At 36.8% G+C, this 17010-nt stretch overlaps 1 protein-coding gene across 5 annotated transcripts in view; it reads left to right on the forward strand.

The window, feature by feature from the left end:
• Positions 1-2753: 2753 nt before the first annotated feature.
• LOC149535724 (uncharacterized) overlaps positions 2754-17010 on the forward strand; it is a 200298-nt gene continuing 186041 nt past the window's right edge. Inside the window, exons 1-6 of one of the 5 annotated variants that reach the window (XM_089805300.1) lie at positions 2756-2962; positions 3097-3137; positions 3354-3433; positions 3694-3908; positions 4051-4235; positions 4539-4576. In XM_089805300.1, the coding sequence (XP_089661426.1) occupies positions 4056-4235; positions 4539-4576 (218 nt within the window). In that variant the 5' untranslated portion in view covers positions 2756-2962; positions 3097-3137; positions 3354-3433; positions 3694-3908; positions 4051-4055. Of the gene's footprint in view, positions 2963-3096; positions 3138-3353; positions 3434-3693; positions 3909-4050; positions 4236-4538; positions 4577-17010 lie in introns of all 5 variants that reach the window. The other 4 variants (XM_089805298.1, XM_089805301.1, XM_089805297.1 and 1 more) reach the window with 4 other exon arrangements.

Consider the following 17010-nt stretch of genomic DNA (forward strand, 5'->3'; position numbering starts at 1 on the left):
TAAAGCCTTAAATAGTTATAATTACACCTATAAGTATAATACAAACAATGATGCTTGGGAAGATGAAAATTTCAAATTCCTTTAACCATGAACATGCTGGTGAAGCTAGAACATGAGTAAAATTTTAGGCTTATAAGTGTTTACAAACACAGTAAGTTGTGTTCACGAACACAAACACTCAAAATAAATAAATGCAACAAGCACTGAAGGAAACAAAAATGGAGGTTATAAAAAATATTTTAAAAAATGCCAAAACCCAGACTTGAATGCCCCAAAAGGTCTTTAGTGGCCTTGGTGAGGACAAAATCCTCACATTTGGTAAGGATGACATAATAAATGCTCATCCATAAGCTCTCCCAATAGTCACTGCGAAGGGTTCCCATGCAATGCTGAAAAATGACATCTTTGATGCAAGTAGAGTCCATACATGCAAAATAAGTTGTAAAGGAAGTAAACTCATAAACAATGGTAAGAATGAAATACCAAAAAAAAAAACACTGAATAAGAAACAATGCCAAGAAAAATCCACTCTTTCGCACAAATGATTCTATAGTTGGTGAAAAGAAGAGTGTAACAGCTCGCCAAGGAACCCAAAAGAAATTAACCTAAGGTTTCACTAAGTTTGCCAAACATTAAAAAAAGAAGAGATAATAACATAACAATAATAGATATAAAATAGTGGAAACAATAACATACACAAACACATACCACAAAATATATTACAATTCTTAGGGGTCCCATGATGTTCAATCACATTTAAGTTTAATTAATACTAAAACCATTATATATATATAACACATCCACATTAAAGATTAACTACAAATTCAAATCCATTTAAATAGTATACAATTGTCTCAAATGCCACTTGCCAATAATTGAAATTCACAATCATCTATTGTACAGGTCACAGGGTATGAAAGGCTAAAAGAATATACATCATAAAATAGATCACATCATCTCTATAAGATCCATGAAATAAAATACATACAATAAGTATAACCATCCATCATAGTACACAATAGAATAAAAGGAAATGCAGAACAAGGAACTCCAACCACGACATCAAACTAACAGATCTCAATGGCAAAAGTAAAAAGCACTACCACCCGACCTCGTGGTAACCCAAAAAGGGTCCACTCCCACTGTGTTGAGGAGATAGTCTCAAGTCCCAAATAGGATAACAATCCCAAAAGTCAAAAGTAATACCTAAGTCAAGGAAAAACCTGAAAGCAATCTAACTTAGGGTACCAAGACACAAGTGACATCTAAACCCAGAGGCAACAATGACTCGTAGGATATCTACCATGTAAGTGGGTAAGTGTCATCACATGAGTCAACTCTAAGGTTACCCTAGCAGCCTAACTAGACTTCGATCCCTTAGTAACTCTATGCGACACTAGTATCCTTTCATACTAACAAGACATACTAATGAAACAAGGTCGCAACCAAGCATCCTCTCTACTCCTATCCTAGTCTATACTAGCACTTGAGGCATGGGCGAGGAAAAATAACAAATCTTGTTAATTCATTTTACTCTCATTTAATGTAATGTTATCACTTATTTAAACAACCTTCAATGGGTTACCTAGGCAGCCTCTTTGGGCTTTGACCTCTATTGCAAGCCACTTCCCGATATTACATACATATGACCTACCCTAGGCTCACAAAAGTACAAATCAAAGATTCACAGTTTTCACCTTAGCCCTATACAAATGACTGGAAAGCGTCACAAGACAATTCACAATAACACCTCAGTCCTTTACAAGCAACTAGAAAGCATCCAAAAATAATTGATCGAAGACTCAAAGGTTATATTAGAAAAGACACATTGTTCACCTCAATTCTACATAAGAACAGTGGAAAACAATAACCACCAATAGATCAAACTCATCATAGAAACACATGACACATTACCAAAGTTGGGTATAAAAGATCAGATTCAAAAACACCATCATGACATCATAGAACAAACTCCCAAGCCTCTGGTAACATCCTGATTTGGTTAAAGTGAAGTTAATGCGAAACCCAACATAGAAGTAAACATACAATAAACATTGTAGTTTCGTAGTTCTCTTTGATTTTGAAAACACACAGTTTGAGTTTACACTAAGGTTTAAGTTTTCATTTTAATGTAAGTTTTTGATTTTATTAAAATTTATAACTTTCCTCATACAAATTAACCCATTTTTTCATTTTAAATCAAATCGCACAATTACCATCAACTTATGAAAATACAAAGATTACAATTAAATATCATAAAATAATTTAAAAATAATTATTTATTAAATTATTAAAATAATAATTATTGATTATTCAATAAAATAATTTATAATTTTATTAATAATCAAAATCATTAAATAATGATAACAATAAATAAATTTAAACATTATTAAATAATATTTATCATTAATTAAAATTTAATTAAATTCCATTTAATTGATTTCAATTAATAATTAAAAAAAGAGAAACTATAACTATAAAAACAAGAGTGGTGGATTGAATGGAGATGTGGTGAAATGCCACACAATCTCGAAGGGTAAACACTTGTTTTTCGTAATGGAGATCACACATATCCTAATCGAGATACTATGAAGAAACCTTAAAAGAATGAGAGAAAAACACATAAAACTTTTGATTTAGGATTTAAAAAAAGAAGTCTTGAGTCTACATGGCGATCCACGTGGACCCCAAGTTAGGGAGCGCATGTTTGGCTCGTCTTCCTTATTTTTAAATTTGTTAGCCGATAATTTTGTATCGAAACATTTTCTATTAAAAACTTAAATACGCTGAAAGCTTCCTCTCCCATTCTTGATTTGTTTTCCTGTTCATGTAAATTTCATTTTGTCAGCCGGTTCAGTCACGTTTTTCAGCTAGTTTTTGAATTTTTGGCCCGAGAAGCAATATTTTCAAATTCTTCATCGGTGGGCTCAAGAGCAGTCGATCTTGGTGCACTTTTGCAGAAGTAAGTCCAGCGATCTTACGTTAAATTTTCATCTCATTAAATGCTCTGAATTATGCTTATTTTATTTTGGTTAGTTTGTCTTCATTATTTTTGAATTCTAGGGTTTCCTGATTCTTTTAATAAGCATTTTGCAGTGAATGTGTGAAGTCACCTTCTCTCTGCCCCAGAATTCAGTGTAAGTGGTTCCATTAATGATGCTGGCCGATCTTGGTAGTGGATTTTGCTTAAATTACTTAAAGATTTCCTAACAGATAGCTATATTTAATCTCAATCCGCTGTATATGTTATATCAGCCTTGTTCATTCTTGATGTTAACCGTGTCTTATTGCTTCACCAATTATGGTTGCTTTTCTTTTTGGCTCGGTAAATCTTTCGGCGAGGTGATGGGCAGGCTCTGATAAACTTTTGTAGGACGTGGATCATGACTGAATGTACCTTGTTAAGCCACGACCTGGCTACGTATCTGCTACAGTTATGTGGAATTGGAAATTGGGTTTTGCTGTCACAAATGATCCCATGATCGTTACCACCCAGAACCTTGGATCTTTACTGAAAAATTGAAAACCCATTTATATTATTATTTAAATAGTGCTAAATATTGACATCATACATTCAATTGCGTTAGCTGCTTCAACAATTCTTTGGTTTACAGTGTTATTTCAAATTTTAATTTGTCATTGCATTCTAGTCAGTACTGCTACTTGTCTTGATGTTCTTTATTTTTTTGACAGAATGTGCTGCCATCAATCCTTTTGCCGCTCGCTCCACAAGGATTTAGCGGATGTAGTATTAAAGTCTTTCTGACTCTGAAATTGCTATAACACTTTTGGGGGGCTTTAAGCATCGAGAGAATCGAGGATTACACTCACTTCTTGCTGCAAGGGTTGGATGTGAGCCTTCCTCATGCAAGTGGTTCTGTCTGAGATCCCAACCTAAAAAATCTAAGGTTTTGATTTTTATTCATTGATGGCAAAATTTATTTCTGCTTACTGTGTTTGTGCTTCTCTCCATATGTTTTTCTGTTTCTACAAGCTCAAAATATAGGTTAACTGATTTTCATAAAATGCTATGAAATTTGTGTTTATTAGTTACAATGGCAAAAGACAAGTATGGAGGACATACTCCGAAAGTGGAATCTACTGTGAGAACTGGGAGAAAACAGCTTATGGATATAACTAACACTGGAGTGCGACTTTCGGCTAGCTTGAAAGATGCGTGTGGGGATGCTCTTTCAACACCCTTAAGTAAGGGATGTACTGCTCATTTGTTGAAGGTATGGAATTAATTCCTTACGTTAATTGTGCATTAGTAATAAATGGCACTTAATTGCAGCTTTTCTGAAGAAGTTCTCTTTGTAGGTCATGGCTGCAAAATTTTCAGCAAATAATTTTGACGGATATGACAAGTCCATTAGCTTTTTTTCTAATTCTTTGTTTTGGATCTAAATTGTTTCACTGAGACATCCCTTTGAATAGGGAAAGTTTATTTTATTTTTAAGAAAATATGAGATGGACGGCACTTTGTGACTAAAGATGTTTAGAGCCATGCTGTAATGGATAATGATTCTTTTTTACAGGAAGTGGGATTGCTACAGAAATGTCTTTTAGAAAAGGAGTATCCTTCTTGAGATCAGTCACTGATTATGGTATGATTGGTTGTTTACATTTAATTTTTCTTTTTCTTGTTTACGTTTCTGTTTGTTGTATTGGCTATCTATTATCTTAATATCTTCAATCAATTTATCGTCTCCTATAAGGACTGATCAATTTCAATCACATCCATTGATTATCTTGGCATTGGACAAGCTCAAGATGGAAACTGACAATGCATGAGCTTCTTTTTGTTATTGGTGAAGTGTTCAAGAATAATATATGGAACAATGTATCAAAAACAGAGCATGTACCCAAATATGACCTGCAATAAAAAGGACTTCAAATCTCATCCTTTAGAAAAAGGAATATTTGGGAAGATTAAGTGGAGAAAACCTATATCACATTTGTTTTCACGTGACCTGCTTGTCTTGTCTGGAAGGAAATTTTGGGAGGGTTATGTCCATGTTTAGTACATTTATAAACATATAGCAGTAGCAAATGTAGAAAATTCCCATGGAAATATGCTGTCGTTTGGAGCAACTAGAGATAGCATTAGAGTATTCCTTCTTATGTATGAAATAGTGGTTTTTAAAACTGGATAATATCATAGTTTGAAATATTTATTCTCCTATAAATTTGAATTTGCAGGGAAACCTAATCATTTAACTTTGTTTCTTCTGAAGATGCAACCAAACTTTGTCACGAAATTTGAATGAGTGAGGTGTATGATGCATGTCATGGTACTCTTTGCAATTCTGTTAGTGGCTTGAGAGAATTAGCTGTACCTGCCGAGCAACTCTCCGAACATGCAGCAAAAACTTCTTTGCTCTATCCACTTTTGTTCTTTTGTGTGCAACTTTACATGAGGTGGTGTAGAGTTATGATATGCCCAAGGGTGCTGCAGGCTTGAATTACACATGTCAGCATTGTCAGCAAAGAACTATGGCCTGTAGAACAGTGCAGAGCTATGCTACAGGCATGTTCGATGTAGAGCCTCCTAAGTTGCAGATTCGTGTGGGTAAGAGAACTGGAACTGAGTATGGCAGTTTTTTTGGCTTGGATAAGGATATGAGAATATATGTACGTATGCATGCATACATGCATATATGCATGAATGTATAGTTTGCAGACTTGGACTCGGAGAGTACTCAGCAAATCCAAAATTTTCAACTTGGCGAAAACTCAGAGAAAACTTGATGAAAACTTGGCTAAAACTTGACAACTTAGAAAGAATTAAAATTAAAATCTCCTAAAAAAACATATATTTTTTGTAAAATTTAATAACAAAATGTACTAAATTTAAAAAGAGACATCTTGAAAGAGAAAGTGCATGGTTTTATAGCAAAAACAGCATGTGAAAGACACATTTTAACCAGCGTTTTACTTGCGTCAATAGTTTACCTGTGGTTTTTTTTGTCTATAAAAACGCTAGAGTTAATCTTATAAGTACGCCTTGAACAAAAAAATAGAGAGTACTTGGTAACTTGAGGAGTACTCAGAGTTTGCAAGCTATGCATGGATTTATGCATGCATGCATCTATGTAGATGCATGTAAAGATCCTTGCTAAAAGACTACTAACAACTACCAATGCTGAAGTATGGAATTTTGTCAAACACTTGGCATGCAATCTGATCTGTAGTGCTGTAGAATGGAACTGAATATGTACTATGGAAATTCCGTCAAACACTTGGCAAGCAACTGATTCGTACTGTTAAGGTTTAATTCCGTAATCAAGAATTTGTTGTGCAACAAACCCACAGTAAACTAATGTAATAACAGTGCCAATATGCATAAAATGTAGTGATGTAAGAACAATACCAAACAATGATGTATTTCAGGAGGGTTGCCAATCACAATATTCAGATGTTACAACTCGAATACATGAACAATGAAACTATTGCTATGTGAAGACCTCATCAATGCACTTTATGTTCACTATGACATTCCAAATACATATATATGATTCCAATGAATAACATTGACTGATTTTAATACATATGCTGGATTGTTACAGTCTGTACTATTCAATCAATACATAACAGACTCTTATTGCTATTCCTAAGACTGAACACATTAAATTGGAACCTGGAAATTGATGCAAATTATTGTTGACGAATGCTGATGAAGAGACACCCGAACTGCTTCCCAAACTGGTCCAGAAACTGCACTGTACCCTGCTGCTGTAGCTGGCCATACAGTACGGACATGTACGGCAGTTATAGTAATTTTTTGCAAGTGTTTTGGCTGCCAAAAATGCTATGTTCAGAATCGCCTGGGTTTATATTCTTGCCTCCCAAATGCATAAAATCGAACTCCAAAGGGGTAGGAAGATATGAGTAGAAATGTGTGTCTCAGGCCCTGGTATGTACTTCACAAAAATGTACTGAATTGCTTCCAAACCCTTGTCAAATTGATTCTCCAATGGGCGGATGAATTTCAAGCCCTTATGCAATCACTATCAAACCCTCAAACTGAATACTCAGATATGCCCAGCATGAAATGGCTGAATACCACTTCTAATGTGCAACCCTTCAGAAGGTCTTTCACTTCCTCAATTATGCAATCTTTTGAGAGGTATCGTTCTCAAGGATTATGCCGAATATTTGCAGACTATCAAGCTCCACAAATGCTCATAGAAGATGTAGTTAGTTATCAAACCTCTGCCCATCCATCCAAATGGGAGCCCAAGCCCTCTATTTATCTACTTTCCTAAGAAGTTACTAAGAACTTCTAAAAACATCTATTATAAAATCGCATTATAATGCACTTTTATAATAAATAACTTTATAAAATAAAAAGTGCAACTCAACTTAGAATTATAACATGTAGGCCACGTATAAAAGTAATGATAGAATAATATCTCCAAGAGCATAATAAGCCATCCAATCCTCAAATAAATGCCAGAATGACTCTCTCATCACAACCACCAGTCTATGAGAGTCCATGATAGATTGATCCGGCACGCAAAACGATGTCAAGCAAAACGGGGACATTACAGTCCGCCCTTCTTGAAATTGCTTGTCCCCAAGCAATGGCCGAACAACAAACCAGTCCCTTCACTTGGATCCCAAATGTAGTCATGAACTATACTGTTGTCAGTCGACGTAGGCTCTTGCAACAACCTCTGAAATATAACCAAGAGGAATCCATGAATGAATCGTGAATCATTGTGCAACTGAACTCCAAATCCACTACTGCCACAGTCAGGAACTTACGAGGCACAAACTCTCGAAATATCAGACCCCAAGTAGAGTAGATCACCCAAACTGTCAGCATAATAAACACCATCCACACAACCCACTGTGTTATGCGGAATGCACACTCCAACTCTGCTACAATGGTGACCACTCCCACATGAAACTGCACCAAATACAGTGAATCCACACACTGTACATCTATTGCAGTTAACACAACTCTGCAGATCACCAGCCACTATCTCATAACCATAACACCCATGCACTGTTGATGGTGAATAGTCATTACACGGTAGATAGCAAAAACGAGAGCCCAGACCAAACTTGTCTGCCATCAACTCCTCAACACATGGATCAAAAGCAAATTGATGAACATATCCTGCAATATAATGCCAGTAAAAAGAACCAATCCCAGTCAAAGACTCATCCTGCAGACGTGATACGACTAACTGTGATTGATCATCAGCTAAGTCAGTGGATGATATAGCCAAGGGCGCATAATCAACAACAACATCACTAGTCTCTGTGCCCTCCAAGTCAAACATACCACAATGCTCAGTTGTAGCGCCCAACTCAGCTGAACCTGCCTCCAGTGGAAACAAACCAAATATGCCAATACTAGTGTCGTGGACAGATATATCCTCATCTCCATTGCCTCTATCAACCCCGACCATGGACATCCTCGGTTCACTAGACACCACGGTCTGTGATTGTACAAAATCTGGTAAAGACTGAAGTCGTTCTAACTCCATGGTCACCTCAGCTAAATGAAAACGTGACTTCTCAAACGCCAACTGTGTACTCTCAAGAAACTCAGAAGTCACCTCGAGCTGCTGAGTAAGCTCACTCACCTCACCTTGACCAATAATGCGCCATATGCTGTACTGCCCCATTCCATAAGATAATCTCTGTTGGTTACCAACTGCATATAATTCTGTCTTAGAATCCGGATAGCCTCCCATAAAGAGTGGATCTCTGTCAAGGAAAGATAACTGCCTCCCTGCTCATCACTAGTAGGAGAACCCCATCCATAAACTGCTAACAATTGACGAGCAACATTGAAATGCTCGCAAGTGATAGAAATGTCTCGCTCACCAACTCTCAGCTGACTAGACACATGATTGTGTTGACTGGTCGAACTCCTATACTCTATCCCCAGTACACTGTCCAAAGGAGTAACCTCAGAATAGCTATCATCTGTAATACTACCATCCAAATTCTGCAGACCAATTGCTGAACTCGTATCATCAAACAGAGCGACCGAAGCATCAACATCAAAAACCTCCGTATCAAAAGAAACTGCTGAGGAGACTAAGTCCTCAAAACTGTCCACAACATCCCCCCAGGTGTCATCTGTAATAATTAGATCCTCAGACTCTTTTGTAAACTTTGTCATATCTGAGAGATCATCAATCCATTCCAACAAGAATGGTTGACTGGATACATGAACAATGCCCAACATAGGTGTATAAAAACTAATTCTAGCATTAGACAAGCTGCTGGCATAGATGAGAACTACACCTGGCAAACTACTAATCAAGTCCATGATGGTGCAACAGATACTACTACCAAAGAATGATAGATATCTCCGGTGAAAACGATCCCAAGTACTAAGATAAGGATCCCAACATCTAATCCATGAACGGAAACCAACTGGCAATTCAAGTAAAGTTCTCACCCAAGTAATTTGAACAATACCAACTGACTTTACGCACCTGTCTACAATCTCTGAATCCGGAGTGTGAATGTTAGACATACTCATATCATCATTAACATGTGACCCGACTGTAAAAGGAAACTGAGTCCTTGCTATACGCGCTAACTCCCGAACTAAGCTCACCTCAAGACAAAGCTCGTCCACGTCTCTCAGAATCTTGCAGAGCCAACTGAATACACACCAAGAAATTCGGAGTATCCTCCAGCTCATGAGAAAGCCGATCAACCTCCTCCTTCTTCAATGCATCTAAATAGATCCCTGCAAGATTAAGGAGATGATCGCGATTTGAAAGTAGGTGTATGTAACCTACCTTCATTGCCTCCCTGCCTTCATTGATCTGCTGTAAGTCGTCATAAGAAGAACCTGTTGTGACTCCTTTCTGTCTCTCTTGCAGTTGAATCATCCAAATGTGATTCTTAATCAATCCATGCATCCTGTCATGATGAGATAAAACCACGACAATATCCTTGTCCCTTGTCTTCAGCTGGCTTGCCAAACCAAGTGAAGAGCTACTAGCCTCTATCTCATGTGAAGAAGCATCCAACTGTGCCTGATACTCATTTTCTACAAAGTCCTGAATGCTCACTTTTTGATCAACTGTACTATCCTCAAACATGACAATATCCTCAACTGCTGTAACTTCATCCAGCCCAACTGTACTGGAATCACTATCTGTGTCAATCACGCAATCCGGTGTGCCTGTGATATCACCTTTTGATGCAACTGGCTCAACCTGCACAACATCTGTAACCCCTTCTGCTTGTGAAGATGATGCAGATAAACCATTACCTGAAGATGTGCTAATGTCTCCCTGTATCGAATCTGCATGTCTATTAAACTCCTCATACAAGTTTCTGCCTGTCATAGGGAAGGTACGATCCTTAGGCCTATCAATCAGGCTCTTTAACCACGTACATGCCATAGGTGACAAATTCCTCTCTTTTGTCCAAACATACCATAAGTCTTCTGCCAAAAGTTTAGAAATTTCATCCTCCCCCTCAAACAAGATTGTGAACATGATGGAGTGCATTGATGCCAATACCCTGCTGGGATGAAACTTGTTCATAATATTCCAAAATGTATTAAACATCTTGCGAATGTCACCAATACAACCTATTGCCAGCATAATATTTTCAAATCTACACCTTGCATATACTTCAAGTAATCTTGCCCTCTTTGTGAAATAAGGGTCCTAGATGTTATCCAACTTTTCGAAGCTTTTTACCATGGCATGAAGTACCTCTCTCATAATCTGATCGTCATAAGAATTAAGGCTAGCTATTATCCTCATGATTTCACTAATGCAAGAGAGAGTTGTAAGTCTAATTACCTCATCATGATGTCTCAATAATCGGGGCTTAACCAACGAACCAAATGCTGGAGATAAAGCTGTTTGCATAGCATTGGGTCTTGACTAATCAAACTTGCCTAAATAAGTTTCCAACTCCTCCAAAGTTCTTAGAAGGTCCTCTGTTCGTTGAAATGGACAATCTAATTTTTTCTTTACATTGTGCATTCTTTCTTCCAAATCCATGTCTCCTGTTAAAGCCATACTGTTAATTGAATTCAATTTGAAATAACCCAATTAGGCTGGCAGGAAACCGCTCTGATACTACTATAAAGATCCTTGCTAAAAGACTACTAACAACTACCAATGCTGAAGTACGGAATTTTGTCAAACACTTGGCATGCAATTTGATCTATAGTGCTGTAGAATGGAACTGAATATGTACTATGGAAATTCCGTCAAACACTTGGCAAGCAACTGATTTGTACTATTAAGGTTTAATTCCGTACTCAAGAATTTGTTGTGCAACAAACCCACTATAAACTAATGTAATAACAGTGCCAATACGCATAAAATGTAGTGATGTAAGAACAATACCAAACAATGATGCATTTCAGGAGGGTTGCCAATCACAATATTCAGACGTTACAACTCCAATACATGAGCAATGAAACTATCGCTATGTCAAGACCTCATCAATGCACTTTACATTCATTATGACATTCCAAATACATATATATGATTCCAATGAATAACAGTGACTGATTTTAATACATATGCTGGATTGTTACAGTCTGTACTTTTTTTTTTTCAATCAATACATAACAGACTCTTATTGCTATTCCTAAGACCGAACACATTAAATTGGAACCTGGAAATTGATGCAAATTATTGTTGATGAATGCTGATGAAGAGACACCCGAATTGCTCCCCAAACTGGTCCAGAAACTGCACTGTACCCTGCTGCTGTACCTGGCCGTACAATACGGACATGTACGATAGTTATAGTAATTTTTTGCAAGTGTTTTGGCTGCTGAAAATGCTATGTTCAGAATTGCCTAGGGTTATATCCTTGCCTCCCAAATGCATAAAATTGAACTCCAAAGGGGTAGGAAGATATGAGTAGAAATGTGTGTCTCAGGCCCTGGTATGTACTTCACAAAAATGTATTGAATTGATTCCAAACCCTTGTCAAATTGATTCTCCAATGGGTGGATGAATTTCAAGCCCTTATGCAATCACTATCAAACCCTCAAACTGAATACTCAGATATGCCCAGCATGAAATGGCTGAATACCACTTCTAATGTGCAACCCTTCAGAAGGTCTTTCACTTCCTCAGTTATGCAATCTCTTGAGAGGTATCATTCTCAAGGATTATGCCGAATATTTGCAGACTATCAAGCTCCACAAATGCTCATAGAAGATGTAGTTGAGTTATCAAACCTCCGCTCATCCAAATGGGAGCCCAAGCCCTCTATTTATCTACTTTTCTAAGAAGTTACTAAGAACTTCTAAAAACATCCATTATAAAATCCCATTATAATGCACTTTTATAATAAATAACTTTATAAAATAAAAAGTGCAACTCAACTTAGAATTATAACATGTAGGCCGCGTATAAAAGTAATGATAAAATGATATCTCCAAGAGCATAATAAGCCATCCAATCCTCAAATAAACGCTATAATGACTCTCTCATCACAACCACTAGTCTACGAGAGTCTGTGATAGATTGATCTGGCACGCAAAATGATGTCAACCAAAATGGGGACATTACAATGCATGTAGTATGCATGCATGATATATGTATGTATTATGAGAATAGATAGAATATTTAAATACATTATTCACAATTCACAGAAATGAAAATAGTGAAGTCTAAAAATGTCTTTACACAATGACAATTTACATTCAAGCAACATTTAAAATTCATATTCTTCTTGATCAGGAGCATCATACACAACTTTGGGTATTTCATATTTTGCTTCTAAATATTTAATGGATTTAGATCGAGACTAGATGAGATTTTATAAGTATCGTGTATTTTATTTCATATGCATGCTCATATTTTGGATTTGGTTGCGTACTTCTTGGGTGCAACCCAAGTGAACCTGGGCACCTATGAAGTACCCAAGATGTACTTAGGGTTGTACCCTATCCATGCCCTAACCATACTTATACCTCTACGAGGACCCAAGCTTTACCAACAATACTTGGTAATGTAATGTAGAGTGGGTAAACTATCTCGTAGTTCACAATATCAGTGTCGACAACTTATTGCAAAGGGCAAAAAAAACTAGCAAAATGTTGGAGATAAATTGAAAACTTATTGAGAACTCAAAAGATTGCTTAAGTTTAATTAGATATGCATTTTTTTGCAAAATTTAATGAGATGCATCTAATGTGTCAGTAAATAAGTAAACAAACCAAACAAGCTGAGTCTAGATATATAGAAATGCAAATAGGGTACAAAAGCACAACCTCATGTGGAATGTTGATACCTGGTACCCATAGTTTGACAGTTTGAACTCTGAAGCAAACTAAAAATAGAAAATTGTCTTTATCAAACTATAAGAAAATACAAGTATAGTATCAAAATAGTCTACATCTTCCTCTTCCCCTTCCCAACAACTCTCGTAAAAACAATTCGAATGGTAGGGGGTCTAGCCCAAAAAGTCCACAATGGCTATGGATGTGCCTCCTCTCCCTGCACATTTGGCTCTGGCTTGACCTCCATCCTAGATGTAGATAGTGCTGACACTGGCAATGACTCCTCATCATCTGAATCCTCCTTAATATCCTCTTCCTCCTAATGTCATTGAATCTCACTATTAAGCCAAATAGTGTGAATGAATGGCCTGTAAATATCCTCTCAGATGTACCTACAACTCTTGGCAAGGAGGAAGAAGATGTGGGGAAGGTGCATCAAGCGAGTATTGGAAGAGAGGGGGGTGACCCGTCTCAATCCCAATAGAGCCCAAAAGGGTAAAAGTCTTAGCATATCAACCACGAGCCTGACTAGAGGGAAGAGCCAAAGACACAATAAGCTTTGAAGAACAATAAGCCAGATACAGGTATGTGTTACAATCCTTTAACGAGTCAACAAATCTCTTGAGGTGATGAAGGTACCAAACCAGATCGAAGATGACCTCAAACTTGAAGAGAGGAGCCCCAAAGTTTGCAAGAATAATAGTCTGCAAAATGGATTGCTTGCATTGTATAATGTGCCGAAGGAGAACTGAAGCCCTCTTGATAGAAGCCCAATCAGACTCCGGTAAAGGACCCCACATAATCAAACCATATTGTACAATAGGCCTGACAAGTGTATACATGAGTGTCATCTTGGATAGAGTGTCTTGAAAGTGGCGTTAGAAGCATTCTCGCTCGAGGAGAGCCAACGAACCATAACCCTTATTGATTCGTGCTTGCAGGGTGGGTCTCATGGTAAAGTGGGGCCCCAAAAAATTAATCACCTGATATGCATAAGAGAACTAAATCTCCATCTCCAAACCTCTTTAGAAGAAGTGAAGGTGAGAAGTCCTAAGAGCATTAAAGGCCATCACCTTCGTTGTCCCCAAGTTATTTGTCAAGTGTCCAGCTATAAATGTATTTTGTTATCTTTCTTGCATCCTATACAATTCGTCTCACCCAATCTGATTTTCCTATGTCCTCCAAAGAAGGTCAAAGACTTGTTACACAAGGAGACCAAAAAAGTCCACTGTATTTTTTTTGGAGGATCCTACCTATTGCCACATCTGCCATTGCATTGTCATTTAAGATTTTCACCACATTCTCAATCTCCACCTCCATCACAACTTTCTCTATCACAAGCGCCAAAATCAAGCTGCCTTTACCTTGTTGGAGGCGTCCAAGGATTTCAAAAAGACCACTTGATCCTTGCAAAGAAATCAAAAAATTACTGATGGTATAGTTTGTTCCATCCATCCATCCATTTGACAGAATGGTGAAGCCAAACTGCTTCCATTGTAATGTTTGGTCTTCTACCATATCTTTGGGCCTGGTGCTTGCATCTTCGAGCAACCTAAAACCACAAAGTAAAATAAACATTAAGTACACAACTTTGATTAAAATAATAACTTAGATTCAACAAAATAAAGTAATATTGTAAAACAAATATAAATTAAAACAAATGAACTAACCTCCCACTCAAGTCTCTAGGAGAAGGCACCTTGTAGCCCTTTCCTTCTATAGTAATTCTTGTCATGAAATTTGGCCAATAGGGGCTTGTTGCAACATTGAAGGGGGTGTTGTTGAAATAACATAAATTGGCATATTGAATGTCAACTTACCGATGCACATACTATTCCAGCCAATAGCCTCCAATGGTGGTTGTTCTCTAGGTATGTTAGTGTGCACAAAGTAACTTTCTATAGAAGATGATTGTGGCACAAGTGGTGGTGGTCTACTAGAACTAACATAAGTGGTGGCCAAGGGGATGGAAGATTTATGGACACATGGGGGACGAAGAAAATCCGTTACGCCCTCAAGTGTTGCTTCTTCTTCAAGGTTGACTAGGATAACTAGTCACAACCCACATTATTTTATTATGATAATTGTTTTAGCAAAATACAAACTAATAACGGTGATAAGAAAATAATAAATGATACTTAAAAAGGAGACATGGTTGGATACCTTGAGATTCATAAATGGCTGCCCTCATGGCTAATTTTGCCCTTTCGCTTTCCATTTCTCTCTCTTCTTAGGCAGCAAGCAAGACATTCATCTCTCTTTATTTCTTTTGTCGTGTGGTTAGACACCCTTGTTTCATGTTTTGTGATCCCTCAAAGGTGGTATTTCAAACGAAATATGCTACTAATTATTTTTTCACATTTTATGCATAGCACAACATTGTATTTGGGTCCTTCAAAGCCATAGTTCCAAGCTTTATCTTTAGCTCCTTTAAAACACGTGCTTACATATCTAGATGGACATGTGTCTACTTGGGGATTGGTAGACCCTGCAACTGACCCAATTGTGGAGCTATCCCTATTTGCCATTTTGATGAAATGGCAACCTACACATACAAATTAGAATACCATGTTTTAATAAAGAAATTTAGCAAATAAACTGAATTAGTTTTAAATAATTTTAAACATAGTTGAAACATGAAAGAAAAAAAGTTTTAGGGTTTGAAATTTTTAATAAAATATAAAATTGTTGAGAAAACTATGCAAAATTTGTAAACATTGCTAAACATGGTGTTGGATCTTGTTCATTACACTCTAAAACAATTCAAAGTACATTGGAAATGCTACTATAGAGTTTGTATAAACTTAGATGCAACAAAGACAAGACAAAATGTATTTTTTCTTGAAAAAGAAAAGAATTTTGAAAACTTACTTGTGAATGTGGATTTGGTTGAAAAATTCTTCGAATCCACTTCAAATACACAACAAATTGCTTTAAAACACTACAAATTACATTTGTTTTCTTCCAAATCCATTTTTCCCTCTCCAAGCACCAATTTGCAATAAAAAAATGTAAAATGCCTCTTTTTGGGCCGTTAGTCCCTATAAGCAGACTTCAGCTGAAGTTTTCAAAATATCGCTGACATTTTTAGTAGAAGATTTATCTATGATAAATTTCAAAATTAGCAGCAATAAGTTTTTGGCTAGAAAGTTACGTGTTTTTGTGTCGTGCTCAACTTATCGAAGATATTTGTGTGCAATTTTGATGTATGGTCTATCCCAAGAGTGCAGATGTGGATGATTGTAAATGCTCAAAAATTGCAAAAGCATATAGTTGGCCAATTCAATCTAAGCATTGTTTTGTAGATGAAAAGTTGTTGACTGATCCAATTGTGGATCCAATCTCTCTCATAATTATTGCCAAAACATGCTAACAAACCTAGGGTCACTTGGCAAATCCAATGGATGTGGGTAGCTTGAAATGCACCTAAACATGGTTAAAGAAGAGGTGCAATGTTTCTTTTGTTGTAATGGCTTTCTTGCAATCAATGATGATGTTTGTCTTTGAAAATATGCCCCTCTACAACAAACAATAGTCATTTTGATGCTGCCACAAGGAGTTTGCATATGAAATCCACATTGATAGATTCACAAGACCTTTGCAAATTACAAGAGTATATAAAGCTTGAGCTTCTTGTTTGTGATCTTGGAAGTGCAATAGGCAATACAAGACTTGGGATGTCACTTGACGTGATATGCATATGAGGCCAAGAGGAGTGTTGTTGTAGGGTTTCCTAGTGTTGGTATTGTTGGAGTGTCTAATTG

This window comes from Cupressus sempervirens, chromosome 10 (assembly GCF_028749045.1).
Source record: "Cupressus sempervirens isolate cs-2001-9-10 chromosome 10, ASM2874904v1, whole genome shotgun sequence".
NCBI lineage: Eukaryota > Viridiplantae > Streptophyta > Pinopsida > Cupressales > Cupressaceae > Cupressus > Cupressus sempervirens.